The following is a 22,672-nucleotide window of genomic DNA, read 5'->3' on the forward strand; positions in this document are numbered from 1 at the left end:
AAGTGGTAAAGGGCCTGAGACAGGTCCAGCGAGTTCCTGCTTGCCCTGGTATGGTGTGATGATCATAGAATGAAATCTTGCATGCCTGAGAGGGCACAGGAGTGGCAGAGTCATTATATATGGGAATGAGGGAGGGGGCAGCTACAAAATCAAGTGTGGTGCATGTCTCAGGAGATGCCAGATGGTGACCCAAGAGCCAGGCGCTACACTACCATCGAAACCACTCTGACACCCCATTAGCTACCTTCCCTTCCGCTAAAATACAGCTCTAGGGAAAGAGCGGAGCACTTTGAATTGCCTGAGATTAAATTTCTTCCACCAGGAAGAAAGGTATATTCTAGCTGAAATAGATGAATAAAGAAAGTTAGTCTCATGTAAATTTTCCTTGCTTAAAACCCCCAGAATTTCCCACCATACTGAGAATAAAATCTGAAGGTTTTATCATGCCCGCGAGTATCCTGCCTACTTCTCTGAACCCATTCTTACCTCTTCCTCAAAGGCTGACCCACCCTGCTCCAGGTGTTCCATTCTTTTTATTCCTTTTCCTGTTTCTGGACCTACTAAACATTCTTCGTAAGTTCGTCCCAGGGCCTCGAGTACCCTTCTCCCCTTAGAGAGGAGCCCTCTCCTCGTCAGAGTGGGCTTCTCAGACCGCCATTCTAACATCACAGCCTCTTTTCTTCCACATCACTTTGTAGCTCCTTCACCTGCTTTATTTCTCTTCCTATCACTGATCAATACCTGACAGCACCCAGCATGTGTGGACGCTCCCCGAGGGCAGGGGATTTGCTTTGTGCATCGCTGTCGTTCCCACAGCTAGAACAGTACCTGACCACAGTAGCCGTCAGTAATTATTTGCTGAATGAGTGAGCAAATGACCAGATCTGAGTTTGTCAACTGTGGTTCATAAGTGCTATATAAGTTTTAAAATAAGCTAACCAGATTTTACCTTGTATTTAAGAAATTTTCTTAGAGGGGTGCCTGGGTGGCTCAGTCAGTTAAATGTCTGCCTTCGGCTCAGGCCATGATCCCAAGATCCTGGGATCGAGCCCCGAGTCAGGCTCCCTGCTCAGCGGGGAGCCTGCTTCTCCCTCTCCCTCTGCCCCTCCCCCGCTCACACTCCTCAGATAAATAAATGAGTAAATCTTAAAAAAAAAATAACTTAGAGGGGAGAAAGAAGATTTTAAATTCTTTTTAAAAAGTTTATTTATTTTAGTAATCTCTACACCCAGTATGGGGCTTGAACTCATGACCCTGAGATCAAGAGTTGCATACTCTTCCACTTGAGTCAGCTAGGCCCCCCAAGACTTTAGATTCTTCACATAGGAGGTAGCATGAATGTTGTAGTCAGTTAGATTTGAGTTCAAATTCTATCCTCACCACGACTTAGCTCAGTGATCTTTGAGTAAGCTATTGACATTTCAGAGTCTCAGTTTCTTAATTTTTAAAAATGGGAATAATAACTTACCTCTTAGGGTTATCTGGAGGAGTAGATGATCAGGCATACATAAAACACCTAGCACAAAGGTGATGTTCAATTCAAATTCAGTAGGTACTATTAAATACCCGTAGATGCTAAGCACATGCTCCAGACACTGTGGGTACTTAGCTGAGTAACTCCTACTAATCTCTGCTCCAGGATCTCCTCACCTGGGAGGGCAGGTCCTTTTCCCTGCTTTTTATCCTTCATGCCAGCCAGCATACCAGATATCACTGATGGGGCTAATAATTATGTCATTGGTAAAAAGAATGCATCCATTTGAATTTTCTCTTGTGCAGGTATTTCTGTTTTGAAACTCTGCTCTTCCCTGTTATTTTATTACTTTCGTATGGACCAGTCATTACAGCAAACCCTTTTTTTTCTCAGAAAGGATACTATTGTATCTTTGTTTTGTTCACTCCCACATCTTTTTTATTTCGGGTTCCCATTCAAAAAAACTGAAGTCTTACCCTATGTAAAAAATAATCAGATTGGATGGAAATATATTTGGTTTTGTTTTCATCCAGGTATTTCTGGTTATAATTCTATGTATCATTAGTAATTTCCAGATTCCAACAGAATTGGTGGTTAAACTAAAGCATTCTTATGACACTAGTATTTAGTATTGTATTAAAAACATCTTTTATTTTTTAGGACACATTTTCTGGAAATACTAGATAATCTCCTACTAGGTTCATGATTTTTAATTGTTAGAAAAATTAAAGCATATTTAACATTGATAAGAAATAAATGAATTTAAAAGGAACAATTTTTCACTAAACATTTGGATTGGATGTGGTTTTATTTGATATTCGAAGACTTTTTTTTTGCCTTATATTTCACCTGTTTCTATTTTTTAATGGACATCACTGGCAGGGTTATTGTTACTAAAGGGACCCTCTCTGTGTGTTTTTTGAGCATTGATTTTTCAAACTGTTTTTGGGTAAATATTGGAATCCTTTTAGAAAATGAAAAGCTACTTAGAAGCGCATGCATAAAACAGGGGAGCTTCTCTGACTGAAACCAGTGTGTGTGTGGGCGTGGTGGAAGATGACAGAATCCCCTGCCTTACTTTTCCTCATTCAGTTGCTGGAGCAGCTTTTGTGCCCTTCACTGACCTTGGTTTAAGCTAGGGTTTTATCCAGCTTGAAACATGGTCAGAGTAGGAGCGATGGCATCTGGATTCCAGTTCCTTCTTCACTAATAAGGAGGGTGACTTTGAGCATCAACTTCTTATGTTTCTGTTTTCTTATCTTTAAAATTAACTTAGGGATTAGCCCTACCTGATTTTGAGGTAGAAAGAACAAATGTAAAGTTGTTTACCAAAGATCTTTGAAAACTATGAATTTTTCATACATATAGCAAAGAATTCTATTTGTGCATTCCAGTATGATGCTCGTGCACTTGTAATAATGTTATATTGCTAATGTCTAGTCAGTTATTGTGCTTATTTAGTTTTTTTTAACTTTTTTTATTCAGAAGTAATACATGCTCGTTGTAACCACTCAAACAATATACAGATGTATAAAGAACACATTACTGGTCTCCTCTATCTCTATTCAATGTCAACCCTCATCCTAAGGTATTTTATACCATTTTTATGCTAATAAAACATAGAGAGTTTATCTTCTTTAAATAGGCCATGAAATCATATTATTGTTATATTAACCATGCAACTTGCCTTTTTTTGCTTAATAGATCATGGGCATCTTTCCAGGTCAAGATGTGTAGCTCTGATTCTCTTTTTCTTGTGATAGTCCTTAGTATGCTGTATGGTAATTTAATGACCATTTCTTTATTGATGAGGTTATTTCTACTTTGTGTGAATTCAGACATTTCTAAATATCTTCTATATAGAATTTTATATGCTGATAATTTTATTTTTGTGTATTTTCCTAGAATTGAATTTGCTGGTTCAACTACTTGTGCAGTTTAAATTCTAAAAATTATTGCCTAGATTATTTTCTGTCGTGGTTGTGGCAACTCTCATTCCCCAACAGGCATTATTTCTTCAAATATTTTCTCTGTCTTCCTCTTGCCTCTTTTTTAGGGACTTCACTTATACATATATTAGACAACTTGCAGTTACCCCACACTTACCGATGTTCCTTCTTTTCTTTTCTTTCCTTTCCTTCCCCTTTCCTTTCTTTCTTTTTTCTCTCTGTATTTTATTTTGGGTGGTTTCTATTGCCATGTCTTCAGGGTCACTAATTTTTTATTCTACAATGTCTAATCTGTCATTAATTCCAGTTTATTTTTCTCTAGACATTGCAATTTTCATCTCTATAAATTTGATTTGGGTCTTTTTTATATCTTGCATGTCTCTACTTTTTGAACATAAAGAAAAACAGTTATAATAGCTATTTTGATTCTCTTATCTTCTGACTCTAACATTTGTGTTAGTTCCCTTTGGTGAATTGATTTATCTCTTCATTGTAGGTCACATTTTCCTGTTCGTTTGCATGCCTGGACATTTTTTATTAGATGCCAGGCATTGTGAAGTCTACCTTGATGGGTTTGGATAGTCTACTTCTTGGGCTTTGTTCTGGGACACAATTAAGTTACTTGGAGACAGTTTTTTTTTTCCTTTTGGATCTTGCTTGTAAGATTTTTTAGATGGGACTAGAACAGTACCAGTTCAAAGCTAATTTTTCCCCACTACTGAGGTAAGACCTTTCTGTTCATTCTACCCAGTTTCCCAGAAGTCTTGAGGTTTTTCCAGCCTGGCTCATGGGAACAGACAATTCTCCTGCCCCTGTATGAGCACTGGGCACCATTCCCTCTAATCCTTTTGAATGTGTTTCCCCATCCTCAGGTAGTTTCCTAATATATATGCACTGGTCTATACTCAGCTGAATACTCTATGGCAACCCTTTGTAGATCTGTGGGGTTTTCTCTCTGCACAGGTCTCACTTTTCTAGGAATCTTGCCTGTGAGCCGTAGATACCTTTGCTTCCCCTACTTTCGGCTCTTTTTACTCGACCCAGTGAGATGACTAAGCTCCACCTGGGTTTCTCCTCCTTGCATAGGGTCCTAGACACTCAAGGATGAAAGCTGGGCAGTTGAAGGGCTCACTTTGTTTGTTTCTCCTCTCTAAAGGATCACTGACCTTCATTGCCTGATAAGTAGAGTATCTTACAAACCACCATTTTATATACTTTGTCCTATCATTGTTTCAGATGGGAAGGTAAATCTGATTTCTGTTATTCCATCTTAGTCAGAAGTAGAAGTTTTAGATATTATGGGTTACAGATAAACTAGTCCTTTTTTTATGCATATGGGCACTGCTAGGATATTTAGTGAAGATCAGCATCATATCAGATAAACGCTTATTTATTAGATGTTTCCTTTTCAAATTGTTGCTTTTGTATGCTTAAAGTTTGAAATCTCTGCAGATTTAATAATATGTTGTCCTACACATTGTGGTTTTATTCTTTTTCTTTTAGAAAATAATATCTCATACAGGTATATAAAGCAATCTTCATTATAAAATAATTTGTTATTTTTTGAATTGCCATTTTTATAATAAAAGATAGCCATGTGTTACAGTAGCATTTTTATGTTTTTATTTTCTTTAGAGGCTGCAAAAAGGACATTTCAAGAAAAGGGCATCTTGGCAGGAGAAAACAGGAGTTTTAAGCCTCACTTGACTTTTATGAAATTGTCCAAAGCACCATGGCTCCGGAAGAAGGTGAGTGAACATTTTGATTGTAAGCCTTGTGTTACCAGCTACACCAGCCTTACTAAGCATGCTCGGGGCATGAGTGACTTTTATAGTGGTTCTTGACGCCCTACCACTCTCGGTCCTGGGATTCCAAGTCAGTTTGTTTTCCACTCCCAGGGATGCTGGCTCGCGAGACTCCATGCAGGCTCTTCCAGCTGTGCCCTCCTTTGCCACTGGGGCTCTTCTACCACATCCTCTGCCAACATTTAGCTGCATATTCGGACCAACATTTCCTGTTGCTGCTTCTCATGCCACGTCCGCTTCATCCCTTGAAGAGCATCGAGGCAGGGCCAGGGTCCCGTTTTACTGCTTTCTTTACTTCTGGTTGTTTGCAGCCTGCTGCCCTCCAAGCTTCCTCCTCTCGCCTGCATACCCTGGTGCTGCTCACTGGAACTGGGTTCTTCATGGTGGGACAAGCTTCTTTATCCCCTTTTACCCAGCTCTTTCAAGATTTCCAGAAGACAACCTTGTGCTTTTAGCAGTTGTCTCCACTGAGGGCTTGGAACAGGTGTTCCATGGACTGGGCAAGAGGGTAGTTGAGGAGCCCCGATCCCCCCGTTACTTGAATGTACTTCTCCCTGAGGATGGGCAGAAGTGACATGAACTGAGAGATATGTCTCTTGACCTCCCAAATCTCAGGGTGACTTTCTGCCTTCCCAGGCCACCCCCTCCTCCCTCAGTTTGAAGTAACTTTTGGTTTTCTTCTGATTCGTGAGCTTTTCTCCTAGAATCCTAAGGGCATTCTTCATTGTTTTTCCCGTTTCGGCCTAGGGAGCTTCTCATGCAAATTTAGCCATCTGCTGACCTGCTCTAACATACCAGGGTTTCGGAGATAGGCATGCAGATTAATATTTGTTCCTGCTCTCCATGACCCCTTGCTGCAGTTAAGACTGATTTGCAGCTCTATAAATGAAGGTCATGTTTATTAGTAAGTCGATCTCTTTTCTAAATTGGGTACCTATTGTATTTAATGTCTCTGTGCACAGAGAGTCTTTTTGATCTTTTAAAACATGTGTTTGGGTGATTGGCCATCCTGTGGTTGTGCAAATTATTGTGAATACCTTTTCAAAAAGACACGTTGCATGTTTTTTTTTTTTTCTTTTGATAACTGCCACACATTCAATAACTAAATCAGGTACCATTCCTGAATGTTTAGGTAAAAATAATTTGTATAAATAATAGATTTTGAAATTTGGAATAAGAGCTGACAAAACTTGCAGACTGACCATTTACTTCTTTACTCGTTATCTTTCTTGTTTTGCTTTCAAATGGATTGTTCTCTTCCCAGTGATTTCACACTTAATCCCAGAATGACAAGTCAGTGGTGAAGGTAATATCCACATTTCAAAGTGTTTCTTTGTCTGTATGGCATTAACTTTTACTTGAGAGCACACAAGGACATTTATCACAGGAGTGTTTAAACTACTCTAGAATCTGAATTTTAACATTTCAGACTAAATTTAAATGATTTCTTGGCAGTTAATTTCCCAGAATCTGCTCCCTTATTTCGTAGAGCAGGAATACGAGACTTACAAATGTGAAGTGGCCCATTCTTCCCTGACAGAGCCCTGTGTGGAATCCATCTTATCCCTTTCCCAGGCCCAGATTTTTCTCTCCCACTGGCCACGTCCAGTTCATCCAAATTAATTTCTGTCATCACGTGAGGAGCTCCCTGGCCCAAGCCATATTAATTCAACAAATATTTACTGCATGCTTAATACGTGCCAGACATGGGCTGCTGGGCCCAGAGTTCTGATCAAAATAGAAACAGTTCCTGCCTGAATGGTATATAAAATCTAAATCAGGGACGCCTGGGTGGCTCAGTCATTAAGCATCTGCCTTCAGCTCAGGTCATGATCCCAGGGTCCTGGGATTGAGCCCCGCATCAGGCTTTCTGCTCAGCGGGAAGCCTGCTTCTCCCTCTCCCACTCCCCCTGCTTGTGATCCCTCTCTCACTGTGTCTCTCTCTGTCAAGTAAATAAATAAAATCTTAAAAAAAAATCTAAATCATTGTATTTTGTTTAGATTAGAAAGCTTAATCTTTAGAAAATAAAGTATGACCTCACTGCCTTTCAGAAAGCCAAATGAGAGATTTTTCTCTTCAATAATAGAATGACTCTGTTCCTATGTACCACTCTGATGTCCAGTATTTCTGAATGCTTAAGAAAGTATATTTTAAACTTTGGGATTCATGTGTCAATGCCGAAGCTGCAGATTTCCACCCTCTAGCTTCAGATCTGGAGTTGTACCTAAAGATCATGACTTTTGATGTTCGATCAGTGCCACTGATGATTCTGATCCAGATTCTCTGTAGAATAGACTATTCAGAGACCTGCAGGTTTCAATAAATAGCCAACATTTTCTTTATGCACTTGTTCCACTGTAAAAGTTAAAGCCAGTATGAAAAGGTAGCATGCATAAAAGTGCATTTTTATTATGCTTTGTGGTTTGGAATACAGATTATTTGAAAATATGTGTTTCTTCAGTCTCTTTCTTCTTAACTTTTTAGCTTTCCAACTATCCTCCTTTCTCAGCACTAATTCTCTATTGGGTTTTTATTTGGGTTCACTCATTTGTAAGGGAGTGGACGTTGATGAAATCAGTAGTGGAATGTATTGCTAGTGTTCAATGTTGTTTAGATTGATTACAAAATAGAGAGAGAGAGAGAGAGAGGTAGGAAACTAGGTTTTTATCACTGGAGTGTTAAAAGTTTGTCTTATTTCAAGTACTTTATTTTAAAAGTGATTTTAATTATAAAAGTATTAGGTAAATATTTGGTGATCGTAAACAGTCCAAATAGATGCAAACCTATAGAGTGAAATATACAATTTTTCCTTCAGTACCACCCTACCACCCCCTTCTTCCCAATACAATTTCTCTGTCTGCAGGTTACCACTACTAGTATATTCTTCTGACTTTTTCCTATACACTGCAAATGTATATAGGTGCAAATACCTGCATGTAGTTTCTTTAAAACAGAAATAAATGTACATTATTTTGATTTATCATAATTTATTCTCCTCTTGGTGAATAATTACATTAATTTCTGTTTCTTTGCTAGCACAAACAATGCTGTAGTAAGCATCCATGTTCATTTTCCTTTGGGTAGACATGCCAATATTTCAAAGAACCCATTTCTTGAAATGGAATGTCAAGGTTAAAGGGTATTATATATTCAGCTTTTCGAAAACACCATAAATTGCCTTTTAAAACGGTGGCCCCAATTTGTACTTCCAACTGCATTATATTAGAGGAACATTTGTTAGGATAAGCTTGAGGTAGAAGGACCATCAAAGATTATGAATGGTGGCTTGGTATGGCCCTTTGAGCTGTGAATTAAACAGTTCCCATAAAGAAAGTTAAAATATTCATATTCTTTCACTAAGAGGTTCATGCTGCTGGGATTATCTTAAACAAATAATTTTTTTATTGAGATAAAATTGACATACAACATGGTTTCAGGTGTACAACATAATGATTTAATATATTAATATATTGCAAAATGATTACCATAATAAGATTAGTTAACAAATCCATCACCTCATATAGTTACCTTTTTTTGTTGTTGTGAGAACTTTTAAGACCTACTTTTAGTAACTTTCAAATATACAATATAGTATATATATTTTTTACAATATATAGTATTTTTAACTATTATCACCATGTTATACACTATATCCCCAGGACTTATTTATTTTATAACTAAGAAATAATTTTAAAGAAGGAATTCTTTATGTATAAAGATGTTTACTGAAGCAATATCCATAATAGAGGAAACATTAGAAATAACTTCCATTACAATGAGGGAATTTTTAGGTCAATTACTACAAATTGTATCAGTGATTTAAGAAGCTATTAAAATAGATAACTTGTAAGAACTGTGGAACAGCATAAAAATGTAAACCATAATTAAAGTTGTGTAAAGATAGTTTCCTTGGGTTTGCCTTCAACACAGCTTAATGTGCTTCCTTGTATTTTGGAGGTAAAAGATAGGTTCCAACAATTGCTCTTTTAGCCCTTAATTCTTCTGGTAGATCAGTGAATACGGCTGACCTTAATGTCACCTGGAATATAGTAGATTCCCCTTGACACACCCAGAATTTCTCTCTTGGTTGGTTAGGGGTTTGCTTAGGTTCTGAGGAAGACTGGAGCCTTAGGGGGCTGATCATAGATATGGTGATGGGCAAGTTAGTTGTCTCATGAAAATCAAGGGTAAAGGGAAGCCACAAGATGCAGAAAACTTGAAGGTTTTCCATGATCTTGAGGAGTGTTCCTTGAGTTTCTGATGGATGGGTGATGCATAGTGAAAGTATCTAGAAAAGAGCTAATGATGTCTCCCACTAAGATGCTCTGTTTTGAGGTTGGTGTACTCTTTATATTTCAGTTTGACCTGCTGGAAGGCCAACTGGAAATCATTTTATGTGTCAGGTGGATAGATACTGGTGTACTCCTAAGATACTGGTGGTTCTGTTTTCAGGGTAGACGTGATAAGTATTAGTAAAAAGGGGTGTTCTGGGTAGAGAAATGCCCTGGATCTTTATAGGCCAATTCTGAGATAGTTAAGATGATCCATTCATTATTATCTACAGGAGCTGTAACCTATTATTCTGTAATAGTACCTCAGTTGGTATTTTTTTGTTTTTGTTTTTGGTTTTTTTTTGCCATATATCAGTTATTTTTTATGGTCTAAAAAGTTGTTATCCATGCCAGTGTAAAAAAAAAATTCAAAGTTGGAGCCATAATTGGTCTGTTCATGAAGGTAAAACATCTCCTTACATAAAAGATGTGGACAGATGTCAGGTGCAGGGGTTGAGTGTTTACCACCACTGGAATGGTCATAAAGATCTAGTGTGAGGATTTCCCAGTGGTGTTGAGTGTTGGCTGCAAAAGTCCCTAGGCTTCTGGGGTGCCATCCTCTGGTAGGCTCCTATTTGTAGGTAATACCATTTAATAGAATTAACCAAAAGCCCAGTGGGATAACCAAAAGTTCTATAGATTGTGATCAGAATTTTGAAAATACAGAAACTCTTCTTCTTCACATTTCCTGATAGGGATCTTCCTCTGCTACAGCATGGTATTCTGGTTCCCAAGCTTAGAACTGAGTTCTCTACTTTAGATTCTGAGAAATTTAAGATTTTTCTTGGCATCATATATTTTTTCTAACACTAGGAGGCCTTTAGTCAATGTGTTTCACACATACTTAGTTGCATGAAATTCTAGTAGGGTATATTGCATAAGAGAATATTGAAAGTAGTTATTGTATATTTTAAAGTTAGTTTGATTATCATTGTGCTTTTAGAGTTGTAGTTTCTTTCATTGAATGAATGGAGCCTCAGAAAATCTTATTAAATTACCACAAGTCTGAAATAGTAACTAAAATTAAAGTTCTTTGTGTAGTTTTCTTGGAATATATTTGTTCTACATTGTTACTCTGCAACTTGTTCACCTCCATGCTTTTTATACTGCCCTTCTTTTAGATACATTTTTCTCATTTTTCTGACCTTGTACTTCTGTGATTTAACCATTGCAAAAACTGGTTGGTTAGAAGTGTGTGCTAACACTTGGTGGCAGAAGAAGACCAGTTTCAAATCAAACACATACCTTAATGCAGATCTAGTTTCCTTAAGAAATAAATGTGATCTTTTCATGGATAAATCAGTTGTTTTTAAGCATTAATTATTCTCTGGTCTTTTTCCATACCTTTCTTGATCTGTGACTATTTCAAATTACTAAGGTAGCACTAAACTATCAAAGCTATAGTTTATTAATTGGCACTTCCTTGTATCAGCTTTTCACATAGTTAGACAATGAGAGAACTTTAAAATGAAAGAAATGATCTCCTTTGAAATTGTTAGCTATTACTGTCACTTAGATGGGTTTGTTTTGAATGCAGGATTTGATATGCCCAAAACATTGGTGGAGGGGTGTTTATTGGACCCTAAGATGATGAGGCTGAGGGGAAGTAGGGAGGCGGATACAGGGCAGTCATTAGTAGAAATGGCAATGGGAAGTGGAAAAGGAGAGCATATGGACGAAGATTGTGTTCTAATTGTATAGTTAAGGGGGAAAACTCAGTCCCTGAATTGTTTGGGGATTCAATATACAGAACCAAGATTGTAATACAAAATCTTCACCTACTACCAGTATTTACTCTTCTATATTTAATAGCACATTTTCTCAGGATTTTTTTTAAAGATTTTATTCATTTATTTGAGAAAGAGAGATCACAAGCAGGGAGGAGGGGTAGAGGGAGAAGCAGACTCCCCAGAGCAGGGAGCCTGATGCAGGACTCGATCCCAGGACCCTGGGATCATGACCTTAGCTGAAGGCAGACGCTTAACCGACTGAGCCACCCAGGCGCCCCTCAGGATTTTGTTAAATGGGCCGATCTAAGTTAGTTGAAGTTAGCTGCCACTCACTTTCCTGGTTCTGCATGATAATGTGACTTAATAAGCCATTTCAAAACTCAGGAATACTAGTTTAGTTTAGGAATAGAAGACTATTCCTTCTCAAGGAGGTCTCTGTGATAAATTTGAAGGAGCATGAGTTTTCTTGTTTTAGCTTTGTTGTTTAGCATTGGACAAATCTTTTAACTTCTCTTGACCTTTGCTAACTCATAGTTAAAGAAGGAGTGTAGTCTTACTGACCCCTGACTCCTGTGCTATTCTGAAATGTCTATAAGGTCAGCATTTTGACCAAATAAGCAAATTTGGCTTTACATAGAGGTTTTTTTGGTGTTTTGTTTTTTGTTTTTTAAAACCTCAGATAGGTTTTCTTATAGGCAGAAAGGAGAAGGTCTTTAAGTATAAGAAGACCGTGGCAACTTAGATTTGGATCTTTCCTTTCTGCTCCTGGAAACCGCACAGAGCAATAGAGACAATGGGGAAAATATCACAAGCTGCATCTTCAGTGAAAGTAGGAGATAGAGAAATCTGTAAAAAGCAAATGATGTGCAAGTATGGCCAGAAGCATCGGGGACCAGCAGGACTTTCATGAGATGCTGCTTCAGGATGGGGAAGACTGTAGAGGGAGGGGCAGACCCCTAGGTGACAGATCTCAGAAATGATCAGCAAATTCTTACTCCTAGAGGGTGAGGACTCTGCTGTAAGAAGGTAGAGAAAGTGTGAAAGGGGGCCCAGGGGAGGTGAATCTCAGGAAGCACCAGCTTCCAAAGAGGAGGGAGTCCCTCCTGCAGCAGGGAAGGAGCTTGGGGCCGAGAGGCAGAGCCCACATTCACAATAGTCCCTCCCTGTAGCAGACTGGGAGGGAGCCTTGAGCAGAGGAGCCTGCAAGACTGCCCTGCTGCTTCCTTCACCCCCTCCCTGAAAGCAGGCACTGTAGGGATCAACAAGCCTTTATCCTTCCAGACAAAATCTTGTCTCAAAATATCCTTGGTACAAGATAAAGCAGATGGCTTCAGTAACTGAGTCCTGGATCTCCCAATGCCGAATGACTTAATTCCTCGTGGTTTTTAGTTGTTTTCAGACATCTTCATATGACCAGGTGCACTTAGATCTGAGGCTAGAGTGGAATTGGATTTTTCCTAATTAAAAATCAGTAAATAAACAAAACACAGCAACACATCTCTTTTCGTTTTAATGGCTTTTTAAAACTAAAAATCCAGTGAAATCTGCTCTGAGATGGAATACTAATTTCTCCTGAGATATTCTAGGTGCCATTAGTCAACTGTGTCATCTACTGTGTGTCAAAGAGCATGATTTATAGCAAGTGACTTCACTTATGTTTCTAATGCATTTTTCAACTTCATGCTGTTGTATTGTCTCTTTCTCTTATATTGAAAAAAAAAAAACCCAAACTGAGTTTGCAATTATTTAGCAATTGGCAATTAAAAGTGATACCTACACAGGTAAACTGAATATTCATTTGAAACCATTTACTACTTTATACATCTTTAAAATTGAAACATATGGGAAATTATAGACAGAAAGCTGAATTATTTAAGGGAGGATTCTAGGAATTGACTAATGTCAGAGGAGCAAATGATGCCTGGTTGACCCTAATTCTGTTAGAAATTTTGAAAACTTGGAAAACTCTAGAAGAAATGACATAGTCAACCTAATTTTAAGTCTGTGCAAAGTGGAATGGAGATTTGAAGCAAGTATTTTCATTAGCATGTCTTGAAATTTTTCTCTTGCAATCTCTCAGGGTTTTACGTGAGGCAAGGATTCTGTGATCAAGCGAATGTTAGCAGTGTTGGGTTAAATAAAGTTTATCTGATTCTTTATTCCAACACTTCCTAGGAATTTTGAACTGCTAATATTTATCATAACTCTCAAGGGCTTAGAGCAACAAAGATTTATTTTTTGCTCACAGATGTGGGTCACGTGTGGCTCTGCTCCGTTTTGTCTTTACTGAGGACCCGGGCTGGGCAGCCTCCACGTAGGACCATGCTGGTCTTTTGGCAGAAGGAAAAGGGAGATGGCAAATCCCAGGCTGATTCTTAAAGCTCAGAAATGATTCACGTCATTCCTGCCCACATGTTATTGGCCAAAGCAAGTCACATGGTCCCTTCTGAATTCAACAAAGCGGGATGTGTAATGTACTTGTAGGAAGGGACACTACAAGGAGGGGCAGTGACTATTTCAAACATTTAATCTACCTCAGCATCATTTCCCAGATGTACTTGACTAGCAAATCCTTTTTTCATTGACCGTCTTGTAGCACTAGTGTTTGGCAGAGCATGGTTTAGGAAATGTTGATCTTGAAAATTCAGGCCTAAGTGATATTTTTGCTTCAAACATCCAGATTCAGTGGACATTTTTACTTATTTTCTAACATTTGCATTCACAGACAAAATTCTGACTTAAGTGTAATTTAAGGAGCGCTGTGAATTGTGTAAGACTGTTGAATCACAGACAGACCTGTACCTCTGAAACAAATAATACATTATATGTTAAAAAAAAAAAAAAAAGATAGCAGGAAGGGAAAAATGAAGGGGGGGAAATTGGAGGGGGAGACAAACCATGAGAGAGTATGGACTCTGAGAAACAAACTGAGAGTTCTAGAGGGGAGGGGGGGTGGGGGGATGGGTTAGCCTGGTGATGGGTATTAAAGAGGGCATGTACTGAATGGAGCACTGGGTGTTATACGCAAACAATGAATCATGGAACACTACATCAAAAACTAATGATGTACTGTATGTACTGTATGTACTGTATGTACTGTAACACACCATACAGTATGTTATTATATTAACATATAATAAAAAAAGAAACAGTTTTAGAACTGGTATTAAAATACAATAACAAAGGAGTCAAGGTAATTAGAATTGCATGGGTTTGGCTTAACTATATTAAAATATAAACGTTCTGTCTATCTCAACTATTACCATTAGTGTTGGGAAAATTTCTTAACAAGTCTTTTGTAGACATTTTGAAACTCTATTAATTCCATTTTCCTAGTTAAGGACAGAATGGAGCATATTGATCTTGTATGAAACCAGCAAGCCCCACAGTGGATTGATTATGGTTAAAGGCAGAATAGAACACATGATCCAGAAAACTTAAACTTTATTCCAAAACAGTGTTGATACAGAATTATTTAGTTTATTTAGTTATAGTAGCTAATTTCTTACCCACTTGACTAGTCACATAAAAGCAAACCAGCTAGCATTATTTGGATGGTAATAAAATTTTCTCCACCACTGGAGAGTGGTCATTCACCTCTTGTTAATTTTAATTAATTGCATCAGAAAAGAAGATAAAGCTATATTTTTTTCTTGAGAGCCCCAGTTAGATTTGAGGGGAAATTAAGGTTGCAATCCAAAACTGTACCAGTTTACATTGGAATTATACTTCTATTCCTAAATATGAGCTCACTACTTTTGGCCATTCATTAGAATATTACTCTCTCGAGAGGTACCTTAAAAACAGAGTAATACTAATTTGAATTACTAAGTTGGCTCAGTTCTCTTTCTCTTGGTTACTCCAGTAAGTTAGAAAAAAAATGTTATTGGCCTCTTTGCCAGGGCCAAACTTCATGTTATGTGTAGTTGAAGACCTAACAAAACTTGCTCATATCACCTAAGGGACTAGCCACTTGTGACTACAGGAACTCCAGCTTAGTTCCTGCAGTAAGGGTTCTTTCTCTTAAACCTACCTGATGGCACCATTTTGAATTGTTGCCCAAACTGATACCATTTGGAGACCCATCTTTAAGGCCTTCCAAGTACAACTGTGGCTATGCACTGCCCTTAAGCTCATGGCCAGTATAAAGACTTCCTTCTTTAGCTACTGCCTTCCCCACAGCTGAAGTTGATGATAATAATTCGTTACAGAACTTTATTTGGACCAGGACATTTCTTGCACAGTAATTTCATGTTTGGTTTCTAGCACTACTGTGAGATCTTACTGAGCCATTGCCTGGGACCCTGCACCTCCAGCCACATCCCTCCCTGTGCATACACATTGCACTGTTCGGGATGTGGTCCTCTTGGATTCTTACTTCTCACCCTCCCAGACCTACCCTGATAATCCCAGGATGGTAGACAGAGAACTTTCTACTCTTGGACTTCCAGCACAAACATCTCTAGAACTTAATTCAGTGGGATTAAGTGTGTGTGGGGAGAAATGGTCCCATGGGAATAAACTGAATGGTTATAGAGTCATGTCACATATCCGTCCCAGCGGGTTGTAACTGTCTATGACATATATCCCTACTGGCAGGTGCCAAAATTGTAATCCCTGTTGGCAGGGATATGTGTGATGGAAAGGGGTAGATGTGTGATAGGTACGGTGGATACGGAGGGGATGGTGTCAGGTGTGGCCAGTCTAGCTTTCCTGTGGCCCAGCCCACCGTGATGACACAGACCAGGTATAGCCAAAGAATATACCAGTGCATATACTTTTTTGCATACTCTTATCCTAAGATGCAGATCCCGTGCTTCTTGTTAACTTTTCCATCAAATTTTTTTCCTACCAAACCCACTGCCTTATTTTATTAGTCTAGAAGTACTTCTCGAAATTTTGAAAAGGTACTTCATTTAAAAAATTTCTAAAAGAGAGAGTTGTGTGAAAATTTCTGGTTAGTCTGGTATCTTTATCTTTGTACTTTTTTTTTTGATGGGTATATAGGAATTTTTATTATACTATTTTCATGTGGTTCAAAAATTATATAAGAAAAGTTTTTTGAAATTGTATAGATAATAAAGGGGAACATCTCTGTACTTTTTTTGAAGCAATATGTAATCTCATATTCATAGATATATACTGACAGTGAGTCCATTAGGGAAACTGTGTAATCCCTGTAATTGTATATTTCAAGAATATACCACAGGGAGATTTCACATTAAATGTGATTAAGTTTGAAATGAGGACACAAGAAAGATTCCAATTGTATATTATATACAAATTTATTTTGCATAGCAATGTGTATCATATTAAAAAAGGAAATCATTGGATACATTTCTTGCTCTATCTGGAGAGAAATACTAATTTTGAAGTTGGTTTAGAGGTACACATGACTGATTCCCAGGTTGTATCTTTGGTGACTGTTTCATATGTAACTATTTTTTTTTCTACCAAGCTCTCTTTTAGCTAATATGATATTAAGGGAATGTTTCCAACCAAGTAAAGTGAAAAGGCTTGTATCATTGAGCACCTTTTGACCTTGTCCCATTTCCTAACCTATAGCACACTCAGTGTACATCTTAGTGTTACTATTTATTTCCTGCTCTTTCACTCACTTCTCATCAAATTCCCTGGTTGGGACACCTTCCTCTGGAAGGTAGGGGCTTCTGTCCTAAGGAGTGTGCACAGAATAGGCCTGGGCAAGTGAAGTAAAGTACTCTCCTGAGAATGATGGGGGAGCCAGAGGAAGGAAGAATGTTAATGGGAAGAAAACCAAAGACACTGATTAATTCATAAGATAGTGGGAAAAGAAGCGAGTACTAGATGCATAGAAGTGTGATGAGCTACAAAAACGTTCTAGGTCTTTCTTGCTTAACATTAGAAGGCTATAGTTAGTGACGTCTGTGGATGCGTTAAGCTATTTTGTCAAATATACGGCCCGCTTCTACACTATCTAGGTATTTAACTCTCATTTGGATCATATCTGAGGCTACAGTTAGGTCTGAAGTTCTGTCTATAGACAACCTAACCAATTTAGGTGAATAGTTTTGACCTCTGGACTATAAAATCAGAACACATTCAACCACGATATAAGTATGTTGCTGTATATAAGCCAGTGTTATAGGACAAATTACAATTGTTAGGATTTTCTGAATAATTTTTTTACTCTCCTGCTTGATTGTTGAGACCCTGAGAAGTTTTTACACCAATAGCTTGCTGGCATTACTTCATGTTGGGAAGTATTGATTAGAAGGGAAAGCTATTGACTGAAGGAGGAGAACATTTAAGATTAAGTTGCGAGTGAAGAGAGTTTGGTAGAGTACTGTTGGTGGGAATGCAAACTGGCTCAGCCATTCCTGAAAACAGTATGGAGGTTCCTCAGAAAGTTAAAAATAGAACTACCCTATAATCCAGCAATTGCACTCCTAGGTGTTTATCCATAGGATACAAACATATGATTCGAAGGGTTACGTGCACCCCAATGTTTATAGCAACAATGTCCACAATAGCCAAAATATGGAAAGAGCTCAGATGTCCATCAACAGATGAAAGGAAAAAAAGATGTGGTGTACACACACACACACACACACACACACACACACACACACACTGGAATATTACTCAGCCATCAAAAAATGAAATCTTACCATTTGCAACAATGTAGATGGAACTAGAGGGTATTATGCTAAGCAAAATAAGTCAATCAGAGAAAGACAAATACGTGATTTCACTCATATGTGGAATTTAAGAAACAACACAGATGAACATGAGGAAGGGAGGGAAAAATAAAATAAGACGAAATCAGAGAGGAAGACAAACCATAAGAGACTCTTAATCGTAGGAAACAAACTGAGTGTTGCTGGAGGGGAGGTGGGTGGGAGGATGGGGTAACTGGGTGATGGGCATTAAGGAGGACAGGTGATGTAGTGAGCACTGGGTGTTATCTGCAACTGATGAATCACTGAACTCTACCTCTGAAACTAATAATACACTATATGTTAATTGATTAAAAAATGTTGTGAGTGAATAGACCACATATGGTGAGAAATTTTGAGGTGGGGGATATTTTATGTTTTATCTTTAGTTTATAGAGATAAATGGTTAAGTTGGTGAATTCAGGAGAACATGTTATTTGTTCCAAACAGCAAAATATTTGGGAAACAGATGTGACAGGGAGGAGCAGGCTGCAGCTTGTTTACATCTGAGTGACTACAAGGCTCTGGTGAGCCAAGCACACAGCTGGGGCTGGATCAAGGGGAATTGAGAGTCCAACTGAGACTGAGTTGTATAGGAAGCAGTCTTGGATGCCTCCCTTGAGAGATTCTTTGTTTCAGCGTAATGAGAAAAGCCACAGGAGAATATAATAGTCACATGGCCAAACAACGTATGCTATCCTCAAGAAAGCTTGAGGAGGAACTGAGAAGAGGTTTGCTAAATAGACAAAGAATGAGCATATGTAATTTTCCAGGGAGCTGGTGACCTTGAGAATGTCCCAGGGACCGTCAAACTGTTACCTCTGTGGTTAATATGTCATTAGTACAAATGAACTAAATGTGGATTCTTCTTCTGTTCTCTCTGATGTCGGCACCTCATGGAAAGAAACTCCAGGAAGTGCTACAGCATATTCTTTTGGTGATTTTGTGAGGTGGCTTGTGCCCTGAGGAGTTGGACATCATCTTCAGCCTGTGCAGGCTTTCCTGGCCACTGGACGCCCCCAAGGAGCGTTCAGCTCCTCTCGCAGTGTTAAGATAGGTCGAAGGGGTTATCAACAGAGGATTAAAAAAAATAGAGCTCTAGCAGCTATATTTCTCCTTATTACTTGCTGAAAGGTGTAATATTTTAAATATTAGATATAATGCTAAGGTAAAGAGTTTCAACTGTTTCTTTTCCTAAAGCCTCAAGATTAAACAAGGCAGTAGTGCTAAAACCAAATTTATAAATAGAGGGATTGAGGAGATGGCTTATCTAAAAACCCCATGGTGATGCCCCATCATAAAGTAAAATGAAAAATTGAGAAATACTGTATACTCAAACAGCTGGTTTAGAAATGCAATCTCTGCCAATATTTTACTCAGTTATTTGGGTGTTGACAGTATAAGAAGAGTTCTTTTTATAGGCTGGATTAGATATTTTTTTCCATTTATAAGTAACCTCTGAATTCTTTTCCATTTCCCTCTATGAAGTACATTTGTTGTGGACATATAATTATCACTTGATTTATTAATATTAATGCAACATGTTAAAGGCAGGTATTTTTAGAATGCAAGAGATTCCCAAAGTAATTTTCACATTGGTTTTAGAAATATGATAGTACATATGATTATATATTAAGGATGATTAATAGCCTTAGGATTTTAATATTTTAAAAGAAATAGTGATGAGCTTGACTATTAGCATTCTGTTCTTTTCAATTTGCCTGTGCTCCCCACTTATCCTGAATCTGAACCACACCACCTCTTACTAGCTATGTGTACTTTAGTAAGTGACCTAATATCTGTGATTTAGTTTCCTTCTCTGGGGATAATAATAGTACCAATCTCATAGAGCTATTGTGATTATTAAATGAGTTAATAAGTGTTTCTAACAGAGCCTGTACAGAGTACTATGTATTTTCTATTACTGTTGATATACAGATAATAGAGCATCATTTTTTTCAAATTGGCTCCAAACAATAAACAAAGTACCATTGTCTTTTCTATTTTCCATCACTCCTACTTTGTCATCTTTAAAGTTAGTGACAGGCACGAGGCAGGGGATCAGGGCCTCACCCAGGCAGCAAATGGGCATGCTGGACAGGGGGACCAAGGCGGAGCCCAGCCCCGAGGGGTGACCAGAGAGGCAGGGCGAGGAGACAGGAAGGCTGCCAGGCAGATCTCGCCCAGGGGTGCTGGATACTGGATCTGAAATCAACATGCTATAATAGAGGCCAGGAGCTCATGTGGTGAGGCTCCTTCATCTTCTTCCATCACTTTCAAGAACAGGCTTGGATGGAACTGAGCCTGAATGGGAAGAGACTCCGTTTTCCCAACTGAGAGGAGCTGAGGGAAGGCTGCAGCTGACAAGAAGGTAATCGAGGGGTCTGTATGAGGAGGAAGATGGAAATGAAACAATGCAAATAATGAAAAGTGTAGTTATGCCAGGACATGAAGGAAGGAGTCATTAAGAATTATAAAGTAAGATTTGCCTCAGAGAAGCCCCATGTCAATGTATATATCCTTTTAATAACTTTGAATTGCCAATATGTAACTTTTCATTAAGGGCAGTGACCCTTAAAAATGATTTTAGTTTTTTAACTAATGCTATACTACTACAGATATATAAACTTTCCAATTATGGAAATGAGTTATAAAAGATTACCATTCTTGGGGCGCCTGGATGGCTCAGTTGGTTAAACATCTGACTCTTGATTTTGGCTCAGGTCATGATCTCAGGGTCCTGGGATCAAGTCCTGAGTTGGGCTCCGTGCTCAGTGGGGGAGTCTGCTGGAGATTTTCTCTCTCCTCCTCCTTCTGCTCCTCCCCCTGCTTGTGTATGTGTGTGCACACATGCCCCCCCCAAATAAATAAAATCTTAAAAAAAAAAGATTACCAATCTTTGACGAGCTGATCCCCAAAATGACAAACCAGTTTGGTTTGGCTCTTAATTTATTACTGAATTTTGGTTTCATGTCATTATCACAGGAAACATACATTTCTTTATAGCCACTCATAACAGGAATAAACTATTAGAAAACACGGCAGAGCTCCAGGAATGTCAGGCTTACTATCAGTGGGAGACATAATTTCTTTGATATGCAGCCTATTTATGTTTTCATCATGGAAGTTGTGATTATTGTAAGATAACAAGTCACGATAAGAAATTATCTGCTATTATTTAAAAGTCTTAAACTTTTTAAATGAAACTGGCATTTCATTGTTCCTCTGATCACAATAGCTTTGTCACAGAAATTAAATTTTATCTTTCAGAACCTTAGAAGGATTTTCATATTCAGATTGGAAACTAAAGTGAATTTTCATATTTCATGGCTTTCTTTACTTCTATATTGAAAATAGAGTTTGGTGCATAAAAATACTAAAATATGTCTGAGCCCTCTTTGGTACATATTAGATTATACATATTAAATTATACACATCATTTAGCTAAATGGTGAGTGCTTTCTGAGTAAATAGGTTCTATTATTTAGCAGATGCAGCCTCAGATGATTCTAAAAATACTCATCGTGGTCTCAATGGCATTTTTCCTGTGTTGGCTGTTTGGTGCCAAGTTACAATCAAGAATGAAATTCTCAGGGTTTCATGGTACATTGTATCAAAGATCATCAAGTAGCTTTGAACACCACTGATAATTCTCCTTAAACTGTGCCTGAAACTAGGCTAAAGGAAAGTAAAACTTTAGTCATTTCTAATGACTAATTAAGACAGTCTTGAAAAATTTTTCTGTTTGATGTTTCTTGCTACTCATTTATTGTTTCAAAGTCAGATATCTTGTATTTAACTTCCTATTTTGTCTTTCAGTGTTATGTTGCGTAATTGATCTGTCGTTATATTGGATAAAATTATAAATGTGAAGCCCTTGAAAATATACCCTGTCCCTGCTAGGCTCAAGGCAAAAATAATATTCAGGTTTAGTCCTAGGCAGTCACCAAGCATGTCCACAATTCTGGGGGTGCAACACCCTTCATGTGGTTTGGTTGAAGTTAGCCTACACGTTGTTTCCCTACCTTTGAAATAGTCCCAACTCTCTTAGCCTTTACAGGTCAAATGTTTCTGGCTTTATCCACTTTTGTAATTTTCTTTGAGCTCTTCTAATGTGTTATACTTCTACTGATCCTTAAATGACAAAGTACCTTGGGAAGAGTCTGGCCTATGAAGAAAGGGAGCAGAGAATAATGGGGGGGGGCTCTAAAACATGAAAATAATGCTAACCCAGCCTTTTTAGCTTTAAACTAGAACCTTTCAGGGTACTATCTCTGGGACTATTTGGCAACTCAGTGGATGCATCCAGAAAATAGGAGCCTTGGGATGCCTGGGTGGCTCAGTTGGATAAGCATCCAATGCTTGGTTCTGGCTCAGGTCATGATCTCAGGGTTGTGAGATGGAGCCCTGCATCAGGCTCCATGCTCAGTGGGCTGTCTGCTTGAGATTCTCCCACTTGTACTCTCTCTCAAATAAATAAATCTTTTAAAAAAAAAAGTGAAAAGAAAATAGGAACCTTCTTAGCCTTACCCTGAATGATATCCAATTTTTATATGCTCATTTATTTTCTTAGAATGCTAGTCCTTTCTTTTCTTATGAAAGAAAAACACCACCTGCTGTAGCTGGGTGGTGAGACTAATTCAGATACATTTTATTAGAAAAGATGTATATTGCTGTGGGAAAA

The 22,672-nt window shown here is 38.2% G+C and overlaps 1 protein-coding gene across 5 annotated transcripts in view; it reads left to right on the top strand.

The window, feature by feature from the left end:
- The window catches only part of AKAP7 (A-kinase anchoring protein 7), a 161,905-nt gene that overhangs the window by 54,067 nt on the left and 85,166 nt on the right, over positions 1–22,672 (top strand). For all 5 annotated transcript variants that reach the window (XR_012378565.1, XM_073893937.1, XM_073893938.1 and 2 more), the window contains exon 6: positions 5,059–5,171. Coding sequence is in view for 4 of the 5 variants with exons in the window: in XM_073893937.1 (XP_073750038.1) it covers positions 5,059–5,171 (113 nt within the window). In the remaining variant the exon portion in view is untranslated. The remainder of the gene's footprint in view (positions 1–5,058; positions 5,172–22,672) is intronic.

The sequence above is a fragment of the Callorhinus ursinus genome, unplaced genomic scaffold, assembly GCF_003265705.2.
Source record: "Callorhinus ursinus isolate GAN/ISIS: 27379988/994484 unplaced genomic scaffold, GSC_fseal_2.0 scaffold6, whole genome shotgun sequence".
Classification (NCBI taxonomy): domain Eukaryota; kingdom Metazoa; phylum Chordata; class Mammalia; order Carnivora; family Otariidae; genus Callorhinus; species Callorhinus ursinus.